The 20,254-nt window shown below is 60.7% G+C and overlaps 10 protein-coding genes across 10 annotated transcripts; 7 read left to right on the forward strand and 3 right to left on the reverse strand.

Annotated features, from left to right (window-relative positions):
• Positions 1 to 761: 761 nt before the first annotated feature.
• RHTO_02714 (Ras-related GTP-binding protein A) lies at positions 762 to 2,091 on the reverse strand (the record flags this gene model as incomplete). Its single annotated transcript, XM_016416388.1, has 6 exons — positions 762 to 841; positions 911 to 1,023; positions 1,103 to 1,332; positions 1,387 to 1,748; positions 1,818 to 1,992; positions 2,068 to 2,091. 6 exons carry the CDS (start codon positions 2,089 to 2,091, stop codon positions 762 to 764), a joined length of 984 nt encoding a protein of 327 aa, XP_016276107.1.
• Positions 2,092 to 2,235: 144 nt separating this feature from the next.
• On the forward strand, positions 2,236 to 3,155 carry RHTO_02715 (translation release factor; the record flags this gene model as incomplete). Its single annotated transcript, XM_016416389.1, has 3 exons — positions 2,236 to 2,527; positions 2,637 to 2,782; positions 2,913 to 3,155. 3 exons carry the CDS (start codon positions 2,236 to 2,238, stop codon positions 3,153 to 3,155), a joined length of 681 nt encoding a protein of 226 aa, XP_016276108.1.
• Positions 3,156 to 3,324: 169 nt separating this feature from the next.
• Positions 3,325 to 6,776, reverse strand: RHTO_02716 (coiled-coil domain-containing protein mtmr15; the record flags this gene model as incomplete). The annotated part of the gene is made up of 11 exons (XM_016416390.1): positions 3,325 to 3,709; positions 3,740 to 3,855; positions 3,941 to 4,101; positions 4,161 to 4,266; positions 4,320 to 4,353; positions 4,434 to 4,647; positions 4,730 to 4,952; positions 5,077 to 5,594; positions 5,654 to 5,804; positions 5,934 to 6,478; positions 6,554 to 6,776. 11 exons carry the CDS (start codon positions 6,774 to 6,776, stop codon positions 3,325 to 3,327), a joined length of 2,676 nt encoding a protein of 891 aa, XP_016276109.1.
• A 273-nt stretch (positions 6,777 to 7,049) lies between these two features.
• RHTO_02717 (uncharacterized protein) lies at positions 7,050 to 8,888 on the forward strand (the record flags this gene model as incomplete). Its single annotated transcript, XM_016416391.1, has 6 exons — positions 7,050 to 7,275; positions 7,337 to 7,585; positions 7,648 to 8,012; positions 8,084 to 8,394; positions 8,483 to 8,558; positions 8,664 to 8,888. 6 exons carry the CDS (start codon positions 7,050 to 7,052, stop codon positions 8,886 to 8,888), a joined length of 1,452 nt encoding a protein of 483 aa, XP_016276110.1.
• A 296-nt stretch (positions 8,889 to 9,184) lies between these two features.
• On the forward strand, positions 9,185 to 11,032 carry RHTO_02718 (uncharacterized protein; the record flags this gene model as incomplete). Its single annotated transcript, XM_016416392.1, has 6 exons — positions 9,185 to 9,404; positions 9,484 to 9,725; positions 9,755 to 10,168; positions 10,229 to 10,536; positions 10,628 to 10,703; positions 10,826 to 11,032. The coding sequence occupies 6 exons, from the start codon at positions 9,185 to 9,187 to the stop codon at positions 11,030 to 11,032; spliced, it is 1,467 nt and encodes a 488-aa protein (XP_016276111.1).
• A 128-nt stretch (positions 11,033 to 11,160) lies between these two features.
• On the reverse strand, positions 11,161 to 12,233 carry RHTO_02719 (cytochrome b5 reductase 4; the record flags this gene model as incomplete). The annotated part of the gene is made up of 4 exons (XM_016416393.1): positions 11,161 to 11,234; positions 11,449 to 11,614; positions 11,744 to 12,154; positions 12,216 to 12,233. The coding sequence occupies 4 exons, from the start codon at positions 12,231 to 12,233 to the stop codon at positions 11,161 to 11,163; spliced, it is 669 nt and encodes a 222-aa protein (XP_016276112.1).
• Positions 12,234 to 12,390: 157 nt separating this feature from the next.
• On the forward strand, positions 12,391 to 13,720 carry RHTO_02720 (RNA polymerase II transcription factor SIII, subunit A; the record flags this gene model as incomplete). The annotated part of the gene is made up of 5 exons (XM_016416394.1): positions 12,391 to 12,490; positions 12,565 to 12,684; positions 12,746 to 12,876; positions 12,936 to 13,062; positions 13,125 to 13,720. The coding sequence occupies 5 exons, from the start codon at positions 12,391 to 12,393 to the stop codon at positions 13,718 to 13,720; spliced, it is 1,074 nt and encodes a 357-aa protein (XP_016276113.1).
• A 156-nt stretch (positions 13,721 to 13,876) lies between these two features.
• On the forward strand, positions 13,877 to 16,586 carry RHTO_02721 (mitochondrial protein; the record flags this gene model as incomplete). Its single annotated transcript, XM_016416395.1, has 9 exons — positions 13,877 to 14,163; positions 14,227 to 14,703; positions 14,763 to 15,328; positions 15,385 to 15,563; positions 15,671 to 15,764; positions 15,849 to 15,928; positions 16,036 to 16,113; positions 16,181 to 16,346; positions 16,450 to 16,586. 9 exons carry the CDS (start codon positions 13,877 to 13,879, stop codon positions 16,584 to 16,586), a joined length of 2,064 nt encoding a protein of 687 aa, XP_016276114.1.
• A 374-nt stretch (positions 16,587 to 16,960) lies between these two features.
• Positions 16,961 to 18,603, forward strand: RHTO_02722 (ELMO domain containing protein; the record flags this gene model as incomplete). The annotated part of the gene is made up of 9 exons (XM_016416396.1): positions 16,961 to 17,197; positions 17,347 to 17,430; positions 17,484 to 17,672; positions 17,735 to 17,745; positions 17,802 to 17,846; positions 17,905 to 17,991; positions 18,065 to 18,125; positions 18,201 to 18,381; positions 18,482 to 18,603. The coding sequence occupies 9 exons, from the start codon at positions 16,961 to 16,963 to the stop codon at positions 18,601 to 18,603; spliced, it is 1,017 nt and encodes a 338-aa protein (XP_016276115.1).
• Positions 18,604 to 18,991: 388 nt separating this feature from the next.
• Positions 18,992 to 20,122, forward strand: RHTO_02723 (uncharacterized protein; the record flags this gene model as incomplete). Its single annotated transcript, XM_016416397.1, has 1 exon — positions 18,992 to 20,122. The coding sequence occupies one exon, from the start codon at positions 18,992 to 18,994 to the stop codon at positions 20,120 to 20,122; it is 1,131 nt and encodes a 376-aa protein (XP_016276116.1).
• Between the last annotated feature and the right edge of the window lie 132 nt (positions 20,123 to 20,254).

Genomic DNA, 20,254 nt, shown 5'->3' on the forward strand with positions numbered 1-20,254 from the left:
GAGGGGCTGAGACGAGAGGGGGTCTCCGAACGTCCGAACTCCCATAGTCCCTGCAGCGTTAATGCGTGGCCGTAATGAACGGAGGAAGATCTGGGCGCTCCTGGTGGATCAGAGCAGAGACATCAGGGACACACCGCCTTTGTCGAGAAGCGGATCTCGCTCGCTTCCGCAGGCGAGCGGATCTGCACCGCAGGGCCACTGCCTTGTTCGCGAGCATGTACTTCAGACGTCCCTCCAGCCGTCGCCCTTGCCGCTGCGAGCGCCAGCCTCCGCGTGCACCGTCTGTCCGCGCGACAGGCGCAGACGATGAGCGCGGCGCAGGCTCTGTGGGAACAGCGGACGCTGCCAGGCAGCAATACGAGTCGATTCTATGCGCTCTAGGTCATATGGAAGGTAGCAGGCGGCGACGTGTGAAGGCCGGATGTGGAAGGAGGAAGAGGAGGAAGGGGCAGCATGCGCGGGCACTCTCAGGGGAAGCGAGGCGCGACGTGTGCGTAGGTTTCGTAAGGCTGAGTAAGCAAACTTCGACCGTCGAACAGCAGAGCGAGCGAGCGGGCGCAGACGGTCGCGCAGGCAGTCGCTCGCACGCAGAAACGGTGCAAGGGGAGATAACTAGTATGTCAACAAACGTGGTACCGTCAGACAACGTGCAAGGGTCGTAAGTCGTATGTCGCAAGCGGGGGACAGGCTGCGGGGAGGGAGGAGGGAGGCGGAAGGAGGGGAAAGGCGACCGGCGCCTTTGGGTGGGTACAGCGCACGTCTCAGCGCGCCATTCCGATGGCTTCGAGCTTGCCAAAGTGCGGACGGGCGAGACGGATGTTGAGCTCGATGGCGGCGGGTTCTGCGGACGAACAGACGGAGCCAATCAGCGGATGAAACGCCGGAGACTTGGGTGAACGCCGCAACTCACGAATCTCCCCTCGCGCGATGACGAGGATGTATGTCTCCGGCGTCAACGAGTCGAGTACTGCCGTGTAATGTTGCGTCGAGACGACAAGCGAGGAGAAGGGCGAGCGGATTTTGCTGTGGTCGGATGCATGAACGAACGTCAGCCGTGCCGCAGCGAGATGCAAAGCAAACGCTGTATGCTCCGAAAACTCACGAGCACCCGAGCTTGAACGCCTTGACCATCGTGCTGATCCGCTCGAACCGCCGCTCGTCCCACTCCGTGTCGTGCACTTCTTGCTCATTCGTGACCGACGAGATGACGAGGAAGGTGGTCCGCTCGAAGAGAACGACTTCGGAGGCGGAGGAGAGGGAAAGGAAGTGGGAGAGATGCGTTCGGAGGGAGGAAAGGGAGGGCATGAGGTGCGACATGACAATTGACCAGGCCTGCGAGGAGGGAGGTCAGTTCAGCTCGACACATCACGACAGTGGCATGCGCACCTTGTAGAGCGTCTCGTTCCAGATGCTCGTCCCGTAGAACTGCAACCCGCCCTGATACCCCGACTCTCGCGCCTTCTTCGTCACTTCCGCCTCAAACTCTGCCAACTTGCTCGCTTGCATATCCACCGGCACCAGGTCCATCTTGTGCAGCAGGACAAAGACCGTCGGACCACCGTCTTCGCCTGAACCGTTCGACGAAGTGGACACAGGGTTCTGGTCGCGCAAGGTTCGGAGACACTTGAGGAAGTAGGCGGTGTCGGAGGTGAGGAGTTCAGGGGACTCGGCGTCGAAGATGTAGATGAGGGAATGGACGGAGCGGAACACAGTCGAGGACTGCGCCGTCAGGTGCGAGTCTATGAAGGCTGCCAGGCGAGTCAACTCAAGTCAGCCTGGAGCTGGGGTCGCACGCCCATCGAAAGAGCGCCACGCACAGTCCTGTCCACCGCAGTCCCACAAGTCCAGCCGCAATCCACCCAGGAACTTGATCTGGCTGCTCTCGACATCAATGGTCGCGCCGAGTCGCCTGGTGTCGGCCGCCAACTGCGACTTGAAGATGATGGCACGCATTGACGTCTTCCCTGAGCCTGACTTGCCCATCAGCAGGACCTGCACGCCCGGCGAACCGTCTGTCAGCTCGACATGACGCTCGACTGATGAGGACGAGAGACGGAAGAGACGGACCTTCTTGCGGGACTTGGACGACATGCCGGGCACGCAGAGCACTCAAGCCAACTGTACAGAGCAAGCGGCAAGCCTTTCAAGCGGTACAAGCGGGATGAGGCTGGTGGTCAAGAGGCGACCCTGTCCGGCGACTCCTTCGCATCCTGCCGCTCACCACGGCTCGCTAGAATGGCTCACGTACGAATGGCGAGGTTCATTCTGTGCTCCTGCACCTCGCTGCGGGCTGCTGTCCGACCTGCGCCTCTCGTCGCGCCTTCTCGCACTCGCTCTTTCCCCGCTTTCCTTCACACGACTCGCCCGCTCTCGCAATCGCTGGAACCGCCCATAGACGATATCGAAGCGCTCGAGAAGGAGCGACAGAAGGCGTCAAAACCGAAGCGAAAGACACCGCCGAAGCCTCGTCCTAAGAAGGAGCTGCCAGAACTGAACGAGGACGACTTGGACGAGACTTTCGTGCGAGGTGCGTACTGCCGTTCCAACGTAATGCTCTCTCGTACCTTGACAAGAAGCGAAGATGCGTCTTGGCATCTTGGTGAATCACTGACAAGGTCCATTTATCTCCTCCTCAGGCGGCGGACCCGGCGGCCAAGTAACGAACAAGACCTCGAACGCGTGCTCGCTCATTCACAGACCGACAGGCATCCGAGTTCTCTGCCACGAGACGAGGAGCAGGGAGACGAACCGCAAGCTGGCGAGGCGGATCATGCGGAACAGGGTGCGTTCCGTCGTTCGCGCGCACCTCGTCAAGTCCTGGGTGTCAATGCGGAGCAGCAGCGACTGCAAATGGCGGAGCGCTGTCTCTTCCCCGAGGCTTGCCAATCTGACTGCCGTCATGCCTCGCACAGCTCGACCAGCACTACTCGGCGCCCGGCGAATCAGCACGCGACCTGATTGCCGCGCGAGAACGGCAGAAGAAGGCGGCGAAGAAGCGCAAGGCGAAAAAGCGACTTGAGGCCAAGAAGGCGGCCAAGACGGGCGAGACTGTTGAAGAGGACGAGGAGGATGGCGAGGAAGAGTGGGATGCGGAGGAGACGCTGCCGAGCGAGAAGGGCGAAGCAGAGACGACGACTGAAGTAGAGAAGCGGTAGCGAGGCGTATTCATCATCTTTGAACCCAGAGACGCCTTCCTCGACGCTGGCAAGTCGGCGTTCGTCTCTGCGCTTTCGCATCGCTCGCTAGCGTGGCGTCATCGCAAGGTGGAATGCAATGCTATGGCAGGCAACAGGATGAACATGCGAGTATGCTATGCTACACGTCCTAGTCGTCAGTGTCGTCAAGAACCATGACATCCTCCGCCTCGGCCGTCTCCTCCTTCTTCGCCCTCTTCGCCCTGCCTCCCTTCGCCGCGCTCTTACTCCTGCTCCTCGCTCTTCCGTTACCGTCCGACTCGCTACTCCTCCTCTTCTTCCCCTTCTTCCGCTTCAGCTTCTGGCTCTCCTGCTCGTCTCCATCCTCCTCATCCTCACTACCATCCTCCGCACTCTCCTCCTTCATGTCCTTACTCTCGACGACTCGAACCACCTCGACCCCGACGCCTGCACCGAGGAGGACGTCGATCCAGACTTTCTGCGTCTCGGAGAGCTGGTCGCCTGGACCTTTGATCTCGGCGAAGAGCGCTTGAGATTTTGACGGGTTCCAGAGGCTGTGGACGCAACGCATGGTGAGCAAGCACAGTTGCCAGAGCGAGGAGGGCGAGACGAACCAGAGGTCGGGAATACCGCCCGTTCGGTGGCCGTACTCTTCAACGAAGACGGTCAGAATAGCAGCGAGAGCCGGTCCACCGATGCACTGTGAGCAACGGTACAAGCTAATCAGCGCATGCAGCCGCAACGGCGGAAGTCTGGTGAACCATCAGCTAAAGCCAGTCGCTCACCTCGATGATCTCGACCAGGTCCTCCTTCGAGTACTTGTCCCAGTTTGTGCCGACTGCGAACGTCGCTAGCGGTCTCTCGCGGTCGTCCGTCTCGCTGAGCAGCTTGACAGCTTGCCCGGCAGCGATTGAGGCGAGGCGGTCGGTGATGGCGGGACGGCGGACTGCGCGAGCCCTTGTCAGCAGAGGAAGGAAGCGTGAGACGAGGACGGGAGCAGCGCACCGATGGCAAAAGCGTCGGTCGCGAGATCGAGCGGTGCGGTCTGGAAGGGCGTCTCGAAGACTCCGTCGACAGTCGCGAAGAGGATGTCCCAGAAGGTGAGGGCGAACTGCGGGAGGAGTTAGTCAGTCGACGGGCGTGGAATTGATGGAGTATGCGCACGATCATGGTCAAGACGCCATTCTCGGAGTGAAAGCTGCGTAATGAACCGAAGTCAGCCTAAGCGAGACTCAACAGCAACTTCGCACTCGCCCTTTCCAACCCTCTCGCACGTACTGCTCCAGGCACAACTCCTCGACACTGCATTCCTCGCCGTCACTGCGTTGCCAGATGCTCTTCTTCCCGATCGTAGGCGTGTCAATCCGCTCGCCCTGCATGAGTCGCTGAGCTGACTTGGCGAGAAGGACGGGAAAGGTGCGGCGGTCTTCTGGCGGCACGGCAAGCGCTGACTCGATGCGACTAATGCGGCGTTGGAGGGAGGACTTGTAGACTGCAAGCGGTTTGCGGATGTCAGTATCAGCACAGCGCGCTGCGTGTCTCGAAAGCTGATACTGAAGGCAAGGCCAACTCACTGAGATGCGTGTACGGGTCCTCGAGCCCCGCCTCGCACACCTTCATCGCCTCCTCCTTCCGCTCGCGCACAAACTTCTCCTTCCGTTCCTTCTTCTTGCCCTTCAACTCCTCCTTCACCTCGCTCGAGCTCGACAAGGCCTTCTCAGCGCCAAGCGGATGATTCATGAGCACGAGGGCTAGGCGGTCGTACCAGTCACCGCGCTTACCGCGGCGGAAAGAGGTCTGCGCGAGGAGGTAGCGGAGGATGCGAACTTCCGAGTCGTGGTCGCCCTGTGAATTAGCACACCCTCGACATCAGTATCGTCGACGTGATAACGCCGAAGCGGGAGGAGAGAGTCGCACGCACCAGCTTCGCGTAGCATGCGGCAGCCTTGTACGCCGCCCTGCTCAGCGGCCAGCCGGGGTGGAACCTCCTCCTGTAGTACAACCTCCTCTTCTCCTCATCGTCCTCCTCGCTCTTCATCTCGCACTCAGCCTCCTCGCACAACCTCCGCCACTCCGCCTCGATCGATTCCCACACTGCCACACCTCGTCTGTACCGGTCCAGCCTCTCTTCCGACGTCTCCTTCTCCGATCGCTTCGGCACGCCAGGACCCCAAACGCCTTCCAGACACTCCTCGAGCTCGCGCTCGATCTCGATCGCGGCTTCGAATTCGCGCAGGACGTGTCGAGAGGGGAAGAGGGCGAACGAGCGGGAGACGGTGTAAGAAGGGTAGTGGCGTTTGCCGAAGCGTGCGAGGAGAGAGGCGGTGAGAGGTGACGCTCGGTACGGGTTGTTGGACGCAAGGTAGGAGGTGCGATGGTAGACGAGGGAGAGGCGGGAGAAGAGGAGCAAGAATGTTGGAGAAAGGCGGATGACCGGGCCTGTCCCAAGCGAGCGCGTGAGCTGAAGCTCGTGTCCCGTGTGTGAAGCTGGAGCGCACCGATGATCTTGAGTGCATGCCTGGCGACGACGCTCGACTGTGTCAGCTTGTTGCCCTTGCTGTCGTAGCCGACACCGAGCGAGCCAAGCGACGCCTTGCGTTCCATCGACGAACTGCCTGTCGGACTAGAGGGTGAAGGCGGCTGAGGCGGCTGAGCAAGGGCGAAGAATGAGAGTGTCGATTGGGACGAGGTGCGGAGAAGCGCTTTCGTCCATTCGCCACGCTGCAGGTTTCGACGTCTCAGCATAACACGTATCGATAAAGAACGCGCTGAACGCACTGTCGCACCACCCTTGACGGAGACCTTCATCTTCTTCCCGAGGCCTACGAGCTCTTCCATGCTGAGCAAACCCAAGATAGTCTCAGGCTTCTCGTCTGTCAAGGCGGCAACGTCGAGAGCAAAGTGCGAGAGGTCGGGCAGGTCGTCTGGCGAGTCAGGCGGGACGAGGGTGCGGGGCAGGACGGTCGGTGCAGGCGTGATGACGGCTTTACCCTTGCCCTTCGCTTTGGCCGAGCGAGTCGGCGTAGGCGAAGGCGCAAAAGGCGCGGTTGGCTTCTCGTCGTCCGTGTCTGACAGCGTCAAGTCAATCACGCCGTTCTCCTCCTTCTTCACCTCGACCTCTTCCTTCGCGACCCCAAGGACCGGCTTCGATTCTTCCTCCTTCGAGTTCGGCGACGGGCCTGCGACAGTTTGGCACAGCTCCGCACACGCGGCGGGAAGGTCGGAGATGTCGTTCGTGTAGGAAGCCGAGTTGAGGAGGGAGGAATGGCGGATCCAGACGGATTTGCGGAGAAGCAAGCGGGAGAAGAGGTACCGCGATTGGTCTGAGGGGACACAACGCCGCTTTGATCAACTCCGTGTCCGGCGAAAGTCCGTCTGGGGCCGTTAACGAGAGGAACGCGACGCACATTGCATCTCCCTGAACCGCCTCAACGCCGCAACCTCGTCTTCCGAGAAGAGGAATGACTCGTTCTCCAGCACCGCATCGACCATTTCGTCCACTGCCTGTACGTAGAACGACACGCGTTGCTCAGCTTTCAGCGAGGCGATGTCGGCGAGCGGTGGGGGAGAGTCGCTCGCGTCGCCCGCTGAAGGTGTGGGAGGCGGGCCGGGCGCGTCCATCGCGTCGTTGCGAGTGCCAGCAGTCTAGCAAGCTAGTCAACGGTTCAGTCCAAGCGAGCGAGCGGGATGGTCAAAGCCAAAGCGATGTCAAAGCTGCTCGCGGCGACTTCCCCTCTTGAAGAGGAGCTGATCAGCTTGTGACGCCTCCTGCTACGAGCCGTAACATTCAACCGAGCCAGCAGAATTCTGCGGTGCAAAAAGAGAACTGACTTCATCGCCCAAGGTGCCTGCGCACTCTCCCACACCTTACTCTGCCTGCTTGAGTTACTCAGGATGCTGCAGACACGGATAGCACGGCGGACAGTTGCCGTCTTGTCGACACGCGCCGCCCTTCGCCTCCCTTGTCCTCCTCATCTCCCCCCGACACAACCCTTCTCGACGACTCGACCCGCCCGCTTCCAGTTCGAAGCTGCGCCGTTCGGCTCTCCAGACGACAGTCTCCGTGACCGACTCGAAGGCGCCGCAGATACCCGGGCTGACCCGCAGTACAAGGTCGAGGGTGCGTCTCTCCTCTCCCTCCGCGATCCGAGTCGAGCTGACCAGTGCCTACTTCCGCACAGCATGGCCAGTGCTCTTTCCCCGAGAGCGCGCCGTCACGATTTCGGAGGTGGCTGCCGCGACGGCGGTGAGCGGGGGACTTGGCGTGAGGATGGGCCTACACCATCTCGCGAAGCGCTTCTTCGGTTACGAGGGGCTGAGACCGCACGTCAAGATGGTCGCCTTCAAAGCGCTGTACCTTCCCGTGTGGTTCGTCGACTTGAGTGCGTCGGCTACGGCAGTGATGGGGGACGAATGGTACAACTTGACAGGTGAGCAGTCTGCGCTCCGCCATGCGCCCTTCCTCCTCCACGCTGACTCGTCCATCATCCAGTCGAATCCTTCCGCGTCCCGATACCCGGCTTCAACCTCCCGCCTCTGACCGGCATGCCCATTCGCATCCCTGAAGACGACCCCTCTTTGATCTGGAAGGGCGAGGACTTCGACCCCTCCATCCCCACCATCCCGTTTACCCGCCACCCCCTTAACATCCCTCAGAAGCTCAAGGCTTTGCCTCGACGAGTAGCGCGCGACGAGGACGACGTCGGCTTCGACCCCAGCCGAGCAAAGTTCCGCATGATCGCCAACTACGCTACCTACATGCCGGTCTATCTGGGCGAGTGGGAGGTGGAATCGGCCGAGTTCGAGTCCGGCAAGACGAGGGTCACGACGTGCATATTTGCCGACTCTCCCCAGCCGGTGCGTTTGCCCTCCCTGCGCCGCACACCCATCGACTCCTCCAGCTTCAAACTGACGCGATATCTCCGCAGCGCTTCTGCATGTACCTGCAGAGGACGCCCGACAGCCAGCCCGAGTGGAAGCCGGCTCCGGCATCGACTTTCACGCTGTCCATTTCTGCGCGTCCCGCCTCGGCAGCGGTGTGGGCTGCTCAAAGTGCCAAGAGCAACAACTTGAAGAAGGTGTTTGGTGAGCGGCTGCAGGCGGCGATTGACGAGTTGAAGGCGGAGAGGGAGGAAATGGGCGAGGGCTTTGTCGAGTGGACGGATGTCCTGCCCGAGGGCGGCATCCTCGACTTTACCGCGAAGCATGATCGGGTGTGCTCGCATGAGACGTGGCAAGAGTGAGTTGCGGTAACGTACTCATCCTGTACCGCTCGTGTGAGCTGACCCGAGAATGACGCCTGCTGACCTTTCGTCTGCGCCTCACAGTATAAACGAGGCATATACGGAAGCGCTAGAGAAGTATGAGATCGCTCGCGAGTTTCAGGAGCGAGTCAAGGAGATGGTGCGTCGCCTTTTCATTCTGCGCCGCACTCCCTATCACTCCCTCTCATGCTGCACTCTCCTTGTGCGCGTGCACTGGCTGACCCTGTCTCGTGTGCTTTTCCAGCCAACCAGCAACGTCGCTCTCATTCGCCCCTCCCTCCGCTCGCCCATCCAGCGGATAGACCGCAAGCAGTTGCTGGAGACGATCAGCGACTCGGTTGACGAGTGGCGGGAGTTGGTGGAGGAGTCGAAGCCGGACTGGCTGCGCAAGGCGGAGGAGAACGAGAAGAGCGTAGCCGGGCGTGAGACGAGCAAGACCCGGGCGCGGGACCGTGGCCGGCGAGTGTGAGGACTCGTAGTAGACGGATTGCGCACATCGCAGCACTCGCAACTGCATCTCGTCGTTCACCACTGCCTTCTTCCGTCGCTCCTGGCCGCGCCTCTTCGTTCTTCACTCTCCTCAACTTCCTTCTCCTCGACGCGATGTGCGCCACCAGCAGTGATGCACGCTGTTCCATTTGCACACTTGTCAACAGCCGCTGCATGCTTTGACCCGGCGTGACCTTCATCAAACCTCGAGCGCTCGAGCTCCTGTTTCCCTTTGTCCTCCTCGCCTACCCTCCTCCCGCTCGATGACCCGCTACCATGCTCCGCCAAACCTCTGGCACGATGCTGCTTGCGCGCCGGGCCATGCCCGCTCCCACGATGGCTTGTGTCGCGCAGCGCACTTTCTCCCCGCTTCGCTCGCTCTCGACGGCTCAAAGACCCGCAACACAGGTCCGCGTCACGCCTCCGGATCCTGCGATCGAGTCGACCCTCATCAGAGGTCAACATCTGACGCCGAGCGTGACGGAAAAGGTCCAGAGTGAGTCCCGCCGCTTCTTCCTCAGTACTCGAGTGAGCGCGAGGCGGTTGTTGATATGCATATGCGCCTTGCTTCGCAGCGTTCCCCTTCAACATCCGTCCTGCGCTCGCCAGATATTCTTCTAAAAAGGCTGCCATCGCGGTCATCAGGCCGCGCAGCGTCGCCCGCCGCGCCGTCGAATGGCTGCTATCGAAAGTCCTCAGTCCTCACTGGTTCGCGCCCTACGTCAAGAACCTTGCGTTCAAGCCAGTCCTTCTCCCTGTCTGGTTCTTCGATCTGAGCGCCAAAGGCAGAGTTGCGGCGGGGTCCAACTCCTTCGAAGTTAGCTGTGCGTCCGGCAACTCCTCCAGTCATCGCTCGCAACTCCAGCTGACAAGCTTCTGAGCGCAGACCTCCTGTCCAACAAAGCCGTTCCTGGCTGCGACTTGCCGCCCCTCTCGAACGTCGACATCACGGCCTTCAGCAATATCCCTTCTGTGCCTCACGACCCGGCCAAACGCACGACCGCCTTCGGCGACGCTGTCGAAGTCCTCCCCTTCACCCGTCACCCCCTCAATATTCCTCAGAAGCTTCAAAAGCTGCGAACGATCACAAATGGGAACGTCGAGTTCGCACCTAGCCGACTCGACCTACAGACATGGGCGACGTACCCCGTCTACATCCCCATCTACCTCGGAGAGTGGGAGGTTGCGCGAGGCTACGGAGGGCGGGATCTGGAGCGCGTGACGACGGCAACGTACGCTGCTAGCGGGACGCTGTCCCATGTGCGTCCGCTTCATTCACCTTCTCCCGCACCTAGACCTTCTGACCTTCTCGTTGGTCAGCCTCTTGTCTACGGTCGCAAGATGGGCAAAGGCTCGCCGAGCTGGTTCAAGCGGTTGCTCTTTCGCGGTTACCAGCAGATCGCCCCCGAGGGCCCAGTGCGACCCGAGAACATCGTCTTTCACTTCTCGAGGTCGGACTTGACCCGATACACTGCTGAGAAGCTGTTACGGAACGCGGTCGACCAGCTGCGCAAGGAGCTGGAGGAGAAGGGCGGAGGATGGAAGGTTTGGACGGACGAGATGCCGGGGCAAGTGGACGACTTTGCCGCGAAGCATGACAGAGTTATGTCGTACAGCCTGTGGAGCCAGTGAGTTGCGGCTGTTGCGCTCTTCGCCCGTCGGCGTTTGTCGAGTCCTTCTTTCGTCTCTGCGGAGACCTAACGCCTTGACATCCCGTAGGATCAACCAGGCCTACATCCACGCGCTTCATGGGTACACCGAGGAGCGACTGAAGCTGAACTACGCGCGAAGCATCGTGCGTGGTTTCGAGCCTTTCTCGCCGTGTACTCAAGCTGACTTGTCGTTGGGTCCCATCTTCTCGCTTGAACCACTTCTTTCCCTCTCTGCGCGCGGAACCCAAGCAGTACCACTATCCAGGATCAAGCATCGGGCGGGAAAGCCCAGCTGTCGGAAGTGCTGAACCGCCTCAACGCAAGTGTCGACCAATGGCGCCGGCTCGCTAACCTCACGCCCGTTTGGCTGAAGCCGACGATCGAGAAGGAGGCGCCGATGATCAAGATACAGGATGCGACGACGAGCGCGAAAGTACGAGGGCGGCCAGTCAACCTCGCGAAGAGGCCGTAGGCGTTCGCGTCCAAGCCATTCATCCGCTCTCGTCCGTGTCAGTCATGCGTACAATCGTGATGTTGCAGTAGATGCGAGGGAAAGCGATGCCAGATGCGAGAGAATCGAGTTACGCGAGGTTGCGAAGGTTACTCCGGTACGAGGAAGCCTACGAGACAATTCTCCAGGAGTGTCTCGTAGTTGACCCATGCGTGAGCGAGCACTGCAGTGAGAGAAGCAGGAAACGAACTGTAAGCAATGCATGCGTGAGAGGAGGAAACCGAAGAGGGACGAACTGAAGAGATGTGTAGCTGCGGAAGGGGATACGAGCAGGGTGAGCTACTGATACGGAAGAGCTCCTTAAGCACCGAGCAGGTATCGGCGCAATTCGCCTCCTCAGTCGCAGCAGTACCGAGCGAAACATCGCAAAAGCTCACCGTCCTTTCCTGCCGCCCGCATCATCTCCCCTGCTCCGCCCGGATGATACCGCAAGAACGGCCCGACGTTGTAGACCTTGCCGTTGTAGACCTGCCAGCAGTCTTCTCGGGTATTGTGCTTGGCGAGTTCTGAGGGCGTGATGCGCATGAGTGTGGTGACGCCGCCCTGTAAGAAGGAGGGGTCAGCCATGCGTTTGAACGAGCTCCTCACATCACACGAGGCGCGGCGTCAACCGAGACGACCAGTTCAACGTTTCGAGAGCGAACACGCCTTGTGAAGCGCAGAAGAACGCACCCGCAAGTCCACCTCTCCGCTCCGATTCAGCTTCGCCCAGTCCAGCTGACTGAACCCCTTCTCCACCCGTACCCGCCCTCGCGGCGCCTTCACCACCTTCTTCGTCGTCGTAGGCGGCGCGAGCGTCGACCCTGCGCTCGCGGCACCAGACCCGTCGACTCGGATGGACGGTAACGCTGGCTCGTCGTCTTCTACGTTCGTATCTGCATCATCTGGTCGGTCGTCGGACGAGTCGGAGGGGAGGGAGCCGGGCGGGGAGAGGGAGAAGGAGGGTGCCGAGGATGCGGGCGGATCTGAAGGAGCGGGCTTCGCTCGTTGGTGCGAGTTGACGGCGGGGAATGCGACGCTGGTCGTGTCTGCTTCTGCCACGATAGACGGCGACGCGCCTGAGCCGCCCCATCCCAGTGCTTGCTGCTCGAGAGATGAGAATTGGTCAGTGGGAGGAGGGAAGGGTGGAGCGACCGCTGCGCACCGTGATTGTACTGAGCATGCTCTACAAGTCTTCAAAGCAGTCTAGCAAGCCGAATCAGCCAGTCAGAGCGAGCGAGCGGTGAAGAGTGGCCACCCAACCTCTCTCCGCCTCGTCCATTCAACGAGACTCGCTCGAACAGCCCTCTCACGCCCTCGTGCGGGCTGGAAAGGCTACGATGGACCGACGGCATCCTCGGCTAGACCGTCTCGAAGCGACACACTCGCCAGCGCCGCTCAAGTCGACCTGCCTCTTCCTACTCCGACTGCACTGGTCTGGTGCGTTCATCGCGGTCATCTCGCAGTCAGGGAGAGCCGATGAAGGTGCTGACGCTTCGAATGTGCGTTTACAGCCGTGACGGACGTCGGAGACACGCCTTATGACCTGATCTCGACTCTCCTCCCTCATTCTACCGCTCCGCAACTCCTCGAAATCGAAGCCAACTCGCCTCATATCGCTCAACACACGAACCGTTGCGTTCACTCCTCGCTGATCACGCTGAGATGTAGGCTGACGAGTTGCGTGCCGAACAGACATCTGGCGAGACTTGTGTGTTCACGAGTTTATCGAGGTGCGGAAGGCGGTCGAGGACGGGAGGATGAAGAAAGAGGATGAGCCGGCGAGCTGGCGGGAGCAGTATGCTGAAGAGGAGGTTAAGCGAGAGGTGCGTTCCGGCATCGCCTTTCGTGCGAAGCGAGGCTGATGTTCAGCGACGGCTCGCAGGTGAAGATGCAGGCCATCCTTTCGAAGATGCGAGGGCGCTATGAGGACTACAAGGAAGGCCGTGCATCAACGCAGCTTGTCAACGGTGCCGCACAGGAACGCCGAAGAAAGGCAGCACATGGACCAGGTACGTTTCTTCCGCTTCGCAACCTTGCCATTGCTGCTTCTCACACCCGCCGTCTTTCACAGCTCGACCAAAGACGCTCTTTGACAAGGCGAGGTCCAACGCGAAAGGCATCAAGGCTATCTATGCGCCCAAGAAGCGCTTCAGCGGGATCGGTCCTCGACCTTCTCCATCAACCGCAGCACCTTCAGCACTTCAACCAACAGCCAAAGCGTCTGCCCCGGTCGAATCGAAGCCTAAAGCACATGTCTCGCCCGTCAAGCGGCCAGCGGATCGACCAGACGAGCCGCCCGCGAAACGGAAGCGACCCCTCATCACGACTGTCACTCGAAGAGTCTCCCGCCCTGCTTCCGCCGTCTCCACCGCCTCTTCCAGTCAGACCTCGCCGGCGACATCTCCTCCCCCGTCTTCCCGATCCAGCTCTACACGACCCCTGCAAGGCGTTCGAACACCGTCTTTCTCACCTCCGCCTCCCCTTTCGTCCCTTTCGATCGCGACACACGCTCGACCGGTCGCCGCACTGCCACACCGAGATCGAGTGGATCCGTATGGTACAGCGATAGAAGGGAAGGGCCCTCATCCGCCTCAGCAATCGCCTGCAGCAAACCGTCCTCCCCTTCCACGACCGAGTGCGGGCATCTTCATGCCCAAGAAGCGGTGATCCTATCGTTGTTCCCGTGTTGTTGCAATCTCTATCAGCCAGTTTGCGTCCGTTTAAGCCTGCCCGCTCGATGTATGCACAACTTCACTCTGCCGTCGCTTCGAACTTGCTGTCCTCGACTTCACGCAACTCGCTCAGCCAGCGAAGCGAGTCAAGATGCACCGCTCACGCTCTCTCGTTGCCACGACGCTGCGCTCGCGCCCGGCTCCCACCGCGCGCCGCACTCTCACCACCTCCCGATCCTCATCAGCTGGAAGCGCCCGCTCATCGAAGGCCGTCCTCCCCGCTACGCTCGCCGCCGCGCTCGCTGCAGGCGGTCTGGCCTTTGCTCTCAGCCAGCAGAACGAACTCGAGCTGGATACGGAGCCTGGCAAGAGCGGGTGGGCGACGACTGGCGGGCGGGAGAAGGTGGGGAAGGGAGATATCAGGCCAGAGGTCTTTCTGTGCGTAGCGACGCTTCCATGAATCCTTCTCGAAGCGCACGCTGACCTCGCGGACCCCCGCAGTTGGGGACGCAACACTCACGGCGTCGCCTCGACCTCGACTTCCAACTCGACGCAGATCAAGCGACCCATGGCCGCCCCTGCTCTCTCGAACCTAATTCTGCGCGACCTCGCACTCTCTGCGACGTACGGTGTCGCGGTCGACTCGAACGGCGACGTCTTGCAGTGGGGTCACGGGTACGGCGCGCCTGAGCAGGGCGGAGTCGAGAAGACTCTTACGGGCAAGAACCTCGTCAAGGTTGTCCCGACTGAGGCAGGAAAGGTCTTTGGCTTGTCGAAGAAGGGAGAGGTCTGGGTCTGGGCGTCGGACAAGCTGGCGCAGCGGGCAGGCGGGGCGAGTCTGAGTGATCTGCCGCAGCGGGTCGAGGAGAGCGGCTGGATGTGGGTCCTCGGGAAGGGGACGCTCTGGGGACGCAACGACGGAGGAGGGGTCGAGGTGCTCAAGGTGCACCCCGATGTCAAGCTCGAAAAGGGCGAGAAGTGCGCTCTTCTCTCGTTCACTTCCTTTGCTCGCTCGTATTGATCCACTTTCTTCGCAGGTTCACCTCGCTCTCAGCAGGCGCATCGCACCTCCTCGCCCTCACTTCGCGTGGCCGGTCATTCGCCCTTCCCCTCTGCCTCTCCGCCAACACTCATGGCCAACTTGGCGTCCGCTCCGTCCGCCTTCTCTCGCCTCCACACCCCGGCTCATCCGCTTCAGGCGAGCTCACGATCCGTCTCGAGCCTGATGAGCGATTGAACGAGATGGGCTGGGAGAAGCTGCCTCCTCCGCCCAAGAAGCTCGACCCGCTTCTCCTTCCCGCTGTCTCGCCCCCGACACCCTCAAACCCGGCGCCGAAGAGCGACCACGTCCCTGCTCTCCCCTCGCCCTCTCCTGTCGCCTCAGTGCAGGATGAGCAAGCCGTTGCGCTTCACCCTGACCCCTCGCGCCACGCCGCCCTCGAACGCTCGATCCACTTCTGCACGACACTGCACGAGATCCCGTCGCTGCGGAGCGTGCAGGTCGCACAGCTTGAGGCGGGGAAGAGGCACTCGCTTGCGAGGTTGGGAGGCGCGATGGAAGGCCGGGTGCTCGGGTGGGGAATGAACAGCTACGGCCAGCTCGGTACGCTCAAGCTCTCATCCGTCCGTCCCACGTGTGATTAATCCCAGCTTCTGCAGGCCTCGGCTCCTCTCTCTCGTACCCCTGCATTCCCGCACCAACCGAAATCCCCCTCGTCCGCTCGCCCGCCTACTCCGGCTCGAACCGCCCGATCTCGTGCAAGTGTACCAAGCTTGCGGCGGGCGGAAACGTTAGCTACTTTGTCGTCGAGACGGAGAAGGGCGTCGACCTGTTGGCGGTGAGTCGGACGTCTCGCTTGACGATTGGCGAGCCTTTCGGGCGGCGTGCAAGAAGCTCGCTTGATCGTAGTACTGGATGGGAACTGACTACTACGCATGCTTGCAGAGCGGACAAGGCCAGTACGGCGGCCTTGGCAACGGGATGTGGGCGCACGCGACCAACCCCGTCCGCGTCAAGACTGTCAGCGGGTTGCGAGAATGTGTGTTGCGCATGCACAGCGATTCGCGATCCCAGAGCACTCGCCTGCAAGGTTGCTGATCGTCGTGGCATATGCTGATCGCAGGGAACGACCGGACGAACAAGGTCGAGTTTGTCGGGATCAAGGATGTCCAGGCGGGCGAAGGACACGTCGCTGTCGTTCTCGTGCGTCACAAATTTCTTTCGCCCTCACGCCCTCCTGCGACAAGCTTGCATCGGAGTGAGGCCGTTCAATTGCACAGAGCTGACGCTTCTGTACCTTCACTCGGTAGGACAACGCCGTCTCGCACGCTGACGGCTCTTCCTACGGCCGCGACGTCTTCGTCTGGGGCTACAACGAGCACTACCAGGTCCGAGACCGTCTCTAAACCCACACCTCGTTTCCTACGCTGACACTATTCTCGCTCGCCTCTACAGCTCGGCACCGGCAAGCGCTCCAACCTCCCTACGCCGCAGCACCTCAGCCCGCTCCCGTACCCCGGCGCGTCGCCGACTGTCATCGCGGCTGCGTCTGACAAGGAGAGCCATGAGTCGAGCTTGAGCAGCGGGACGACGAGTCCGATGCCGCACAAGAGGATGCAACGTGAGTTGCAAGCGCTTTGTGCTGACGGCTGTACCTGTGGCTGTGCTGCTAGACTGCGTGTCTGTTGTAGAGTCGCAGAGGCTCACACTGTTCCTTCCCGCAGTTTCTCCCTCACTTCCCACCCCGACTCACCCGCCTCCCCCGACCTATTCCCGCCTCCCTCGCGGCGCCATCGTCGAAGAGGCCATCACAGCAGGCGATGGCGGCTCGGGCGTCTACTGGCGCGTCCTCAACCCGTGAATTGGAAGACGAGGACTTGGAGGAAGCGCATCTCTCGACCATAACTCGCAAGACTAGGACGCCTCGCTCGACGCATGTAGCTGTACGATGTATTCCTACGACTCTCGCTGCTCTAGCATCCACGAATGGCTTCTGTTCCTTCCATCTGGCTTGTCGCTGATGAGAATCGGAGGGGGAGAATCGGGGCTCTGCACGCCTTCGGTTCAGGCGTGTTCCGTCGAGCATGTCCTTCTGTTCCCCGATGGCTGCTGCAAGCTCGTCCGGAACGTGTTGTAAGCGCAGGAGAAGCCAAAGAAGCCATTCCGGGCGTCGTCGCCGGTCTCCCTCCGCCCACATCGTCGCTCTCGCTTGTTCTTGCTTTGACGACCGCCAGGATGAGCACATTCGAGCTGTGGCTCACGCCGTCCATCACCCTCTCGCTCATCCTCGAGTCCGAGAGCCCGGCGCCCTCGTTCATCCGCTGGGCGTCATCCTGGCTTCTCTACTTCCGCCCGGCGCTCCTGAAGCAGGCATTGGCGTACGAGCTGGAGCAGAGGCCGGAGCAGGATGTCGTGTCGGCTGGGACGCTCAGGATCGTCGACTACGCCTGTTTCCGGACCACGACAGCCGAGGTGAGTTTCGAGGTTACCTCGTGCTGTCTGGGCAGACTTGCGCGCGCAGAGTCGCTGCAGCCGATCCCGTTGCGCTCGCCATCGCCGGAGTCCTCTCGAATGCCGCTGACCTTGCTCTGCTCACCGCCGCCCCACCTCGACTTTCGCAGGGAGGTAGTCTGTACCGGCCAGCGGATCCTGACTCGCTCAGCCTGGGCATTGCCGCGTCGGAGAGCATCGAGGTGCCATCATTAGTGCGTCCTTCAGGTCCTCCCACCGTTTCTCGAGCTGATTCGTCTCTTCGCAGGAATACGATCTTCTCTCGACAGCGCTCGAGCGAGTATTGCGGACCTATGCGATCGTGGGTGCAGTACAGGAGCTAGCGGAGACTCCCTTTCCGAGTGATGGGAGTGCGGACGGCGAGTTGAAGGAGTTGTGGAGGATCTTGAAGCCGGAGGCGGAGCTGCCGTCAATGTCGGGCAAGCATTGGCAAGAGGTGCGTCCCAATCGCTTCCTCCGTACCTCTTGTACCGTGACTGACGTGACTTGCTCGAGCAGATTGGCTTTCAGTGCGTCATGCTGCATTCCGCGACGGCATTCTCCGCTCATTTCCTCCGCTGCGCAGGAACGTCTCTCCTGCAACCGACTTTCGCGGCGTCGGAATGCTCGGGTGCGTACTGAGAATGTGGCTGTCGGGTCGGAACGATGCTGACGGAATCCTCGCATAGCCTGCAAGCCTTCCTCTATTTTTCGCGAACGTACCGGGATAGAGCGGCGGAGATCGTCGAAGAAGCTGTCGGTGGCGGAGAGAGCTGGTGCGTGCACCTCACCTCGGCTGGTTGGGCGAGGGCGAACGCTACTGACCCGCCCACTGCTTCGCGCTCGCAGGTATCCTCTCGCCCTCGCCTCAATACACCTGACCGCCTTCGCTCTCGACCTAGCTACCTCCGTACGCGCCCTTCATCCGCTCATCCCCTTTGTCTTGGCGACAGCTTACCGCTTTTCAGCTCTTCCTCCCTTCCAGCGCGACCTTCAGCTCTTCCTCCTCCGCTCCGTCCAGACTCGACCCGAGACCACCCCAGCCGCGTCTTCAGACGCCCCTACGAAGGACGCCGACCTCGATATCGAGCCGTTCCTGCGGATAGCGTCTGACTTGTTGCTGCTCTTCCACTCGCACTGGCGACAAGGAGGCTTTACGGTCATGCGTGAGTATCTCCTCAAAGACTTGCTTTGTTACTCCGCTGTGGAAGATCAAGCATACATAGGACCGTCTCAAGGACTGACCACGTCCTCGTCGTCCTGCAGAATTCGAGCAAACGAGCAAGTCCTTCCAAGCCGCCCTCCGACCTTGGATCCGCCGCGGCATCCTGGACGGGCGGGCGCTCGGATGGGAGACGTGGGATGAAGGAGCGGTCAAGCTAGAGTAGGGAATAGAGGCCGGCGAGACGCCAAGGGAGGATAGACAGGGAGGATTGTTGCCGTATTCGCCGCATCACCTTTGTTGTGCCAGTATGGAACCGACGCTAGGATTGCATAGACCTCTGCTGTGGGCTGAGATGCTTCAATAGCCCGCCGAGCGTGGGTTGTCACTCGCCAGCCTCGTCTTCGCTTCTTCTCCTCCTCCCGCTCACACGCTTGACCCCGCTCGCGCTTCGCTGCCCTCGCTACCGCTTGCTACGCTCTCGCACAACCCTCAAGGCCCTTCTTTTGCTCGCCGCAGCTCATCCGAGCCGTGCGTCTGCGCCTCCATCCCTCATCAGCTCGATGGGGAGCTGACCCTCGATCGCTCACACAGCTCGACAGGACACGCCTGACATGATCCCGCAGCTTCCTTACGACGTTTTGGAGGAGATCGTCGTTGAGGTGGCCTCGCACAACGCCTTCAGCTTGACACAGTATGAGAATGCCGACCTCGCTCGCCTCGCACTCATCAACCGCGACTTTCTTGAGGCTAGCAGGAGGCTGCTCTATAAGACCATCCTCTTGGGCTGTATGAGGCAACAGCACGAATCGCTGACTTTCGAGCTCGGCGGTGTGACGGCGACTGCACAACTGGTCGCTACGAACACTCACCTTGGCCATTACGTCCGCTGCCTTCTGTACAGGCCTTGCGACTATGTGCATTCTGCCTGGGAAGAGTCACAGTCTTCGACGCTCTGGCAAGCACTCCTCCAGGCTTGTGACTGCATCAATTCCCTTGTGATTTGGGGATTGTTCAACTTCAACCTTCTCTTCGGACAGCCAAATTTGCAGCAGCTCAACCTGACCTACATCGATGGCGTCTTGTCGGATGGCATCCTTGATTTGTTGGCTGAGCAGCGGCACTGTCCCGCAGTCTACCTTCGTCTCGAAGCCCCGTACAGGTGGTCCATGCCTTCGTTGCCGCGTCCTAAGCCATCCCAGCCATTGCGTAAGGTCACGTTTCGCGACAACGCTGCGTCCCTCGAACGTGGTTGCGACCTGACAGCTGCAGAATTCCAGGCGGTCACCGAAACGTCGTCCGGCAGCCTCCAGTCTCTGAGAATGACCTTCGATCCGAGTGTTGCCTGGGATTTCTCGAGCTTTCAGCAGCTGGAATACGTGCACCTTAATGAACACAGTGGCGAAAACTGCTTCTTTGCTCAGTGGAACGGGCGCGAAGCGGTGCAACTCTCGCTGCGCAGCATGCCGCCCACGCTCACCACCTTGTCGCTTACCTGGGACGGCACCGTGTACGAGCCTCACGTGCTTGAGGATATCGAGTTCGTCCGCAATTTGCCGACCTCGCTCCTGCGTCTCGACTTCTTCGGCTTCGTCGCGCCTCGACACCTGCAAGGTTTTCTGACGGACCCGAAACACCCGAACCTCACCATTCTCGCGTTTGGGCTGCCTGAGAACTGTCAGGAGGTGGAGGTCGAGCTTGCGGAATGGTGCGTTGCTGGAGGATACCGCTTCGAAAGGATTTAGGTCAAGGATGTGTCGCAGGAAGTCGTCGCCTAGCTCGCTTAGCAAGTTGCCTGCAGTGTAGATGCGTGACAGGTCCGTGTCGAGTCTCGAGCAGCGCAGAGCAGGACACGAGACTGAGAGGTTGCAAAGTTC

This window comes from Rhodotorula toruloides (genome assembly GCF_000320785.1).
Source record: "Rhodotorula toruloides NP11 unplaced genomic scaffold Scaffold2, whole genome shotgun sequence".
Classification (NCBI taxonomy): Eukaryota; Fungi; Basidiomycota; class Microbotryomycetes; order Sporidiobolales; family Sporidiobolaceae; genus Rhodotorula; species Rhodotorula toruloides.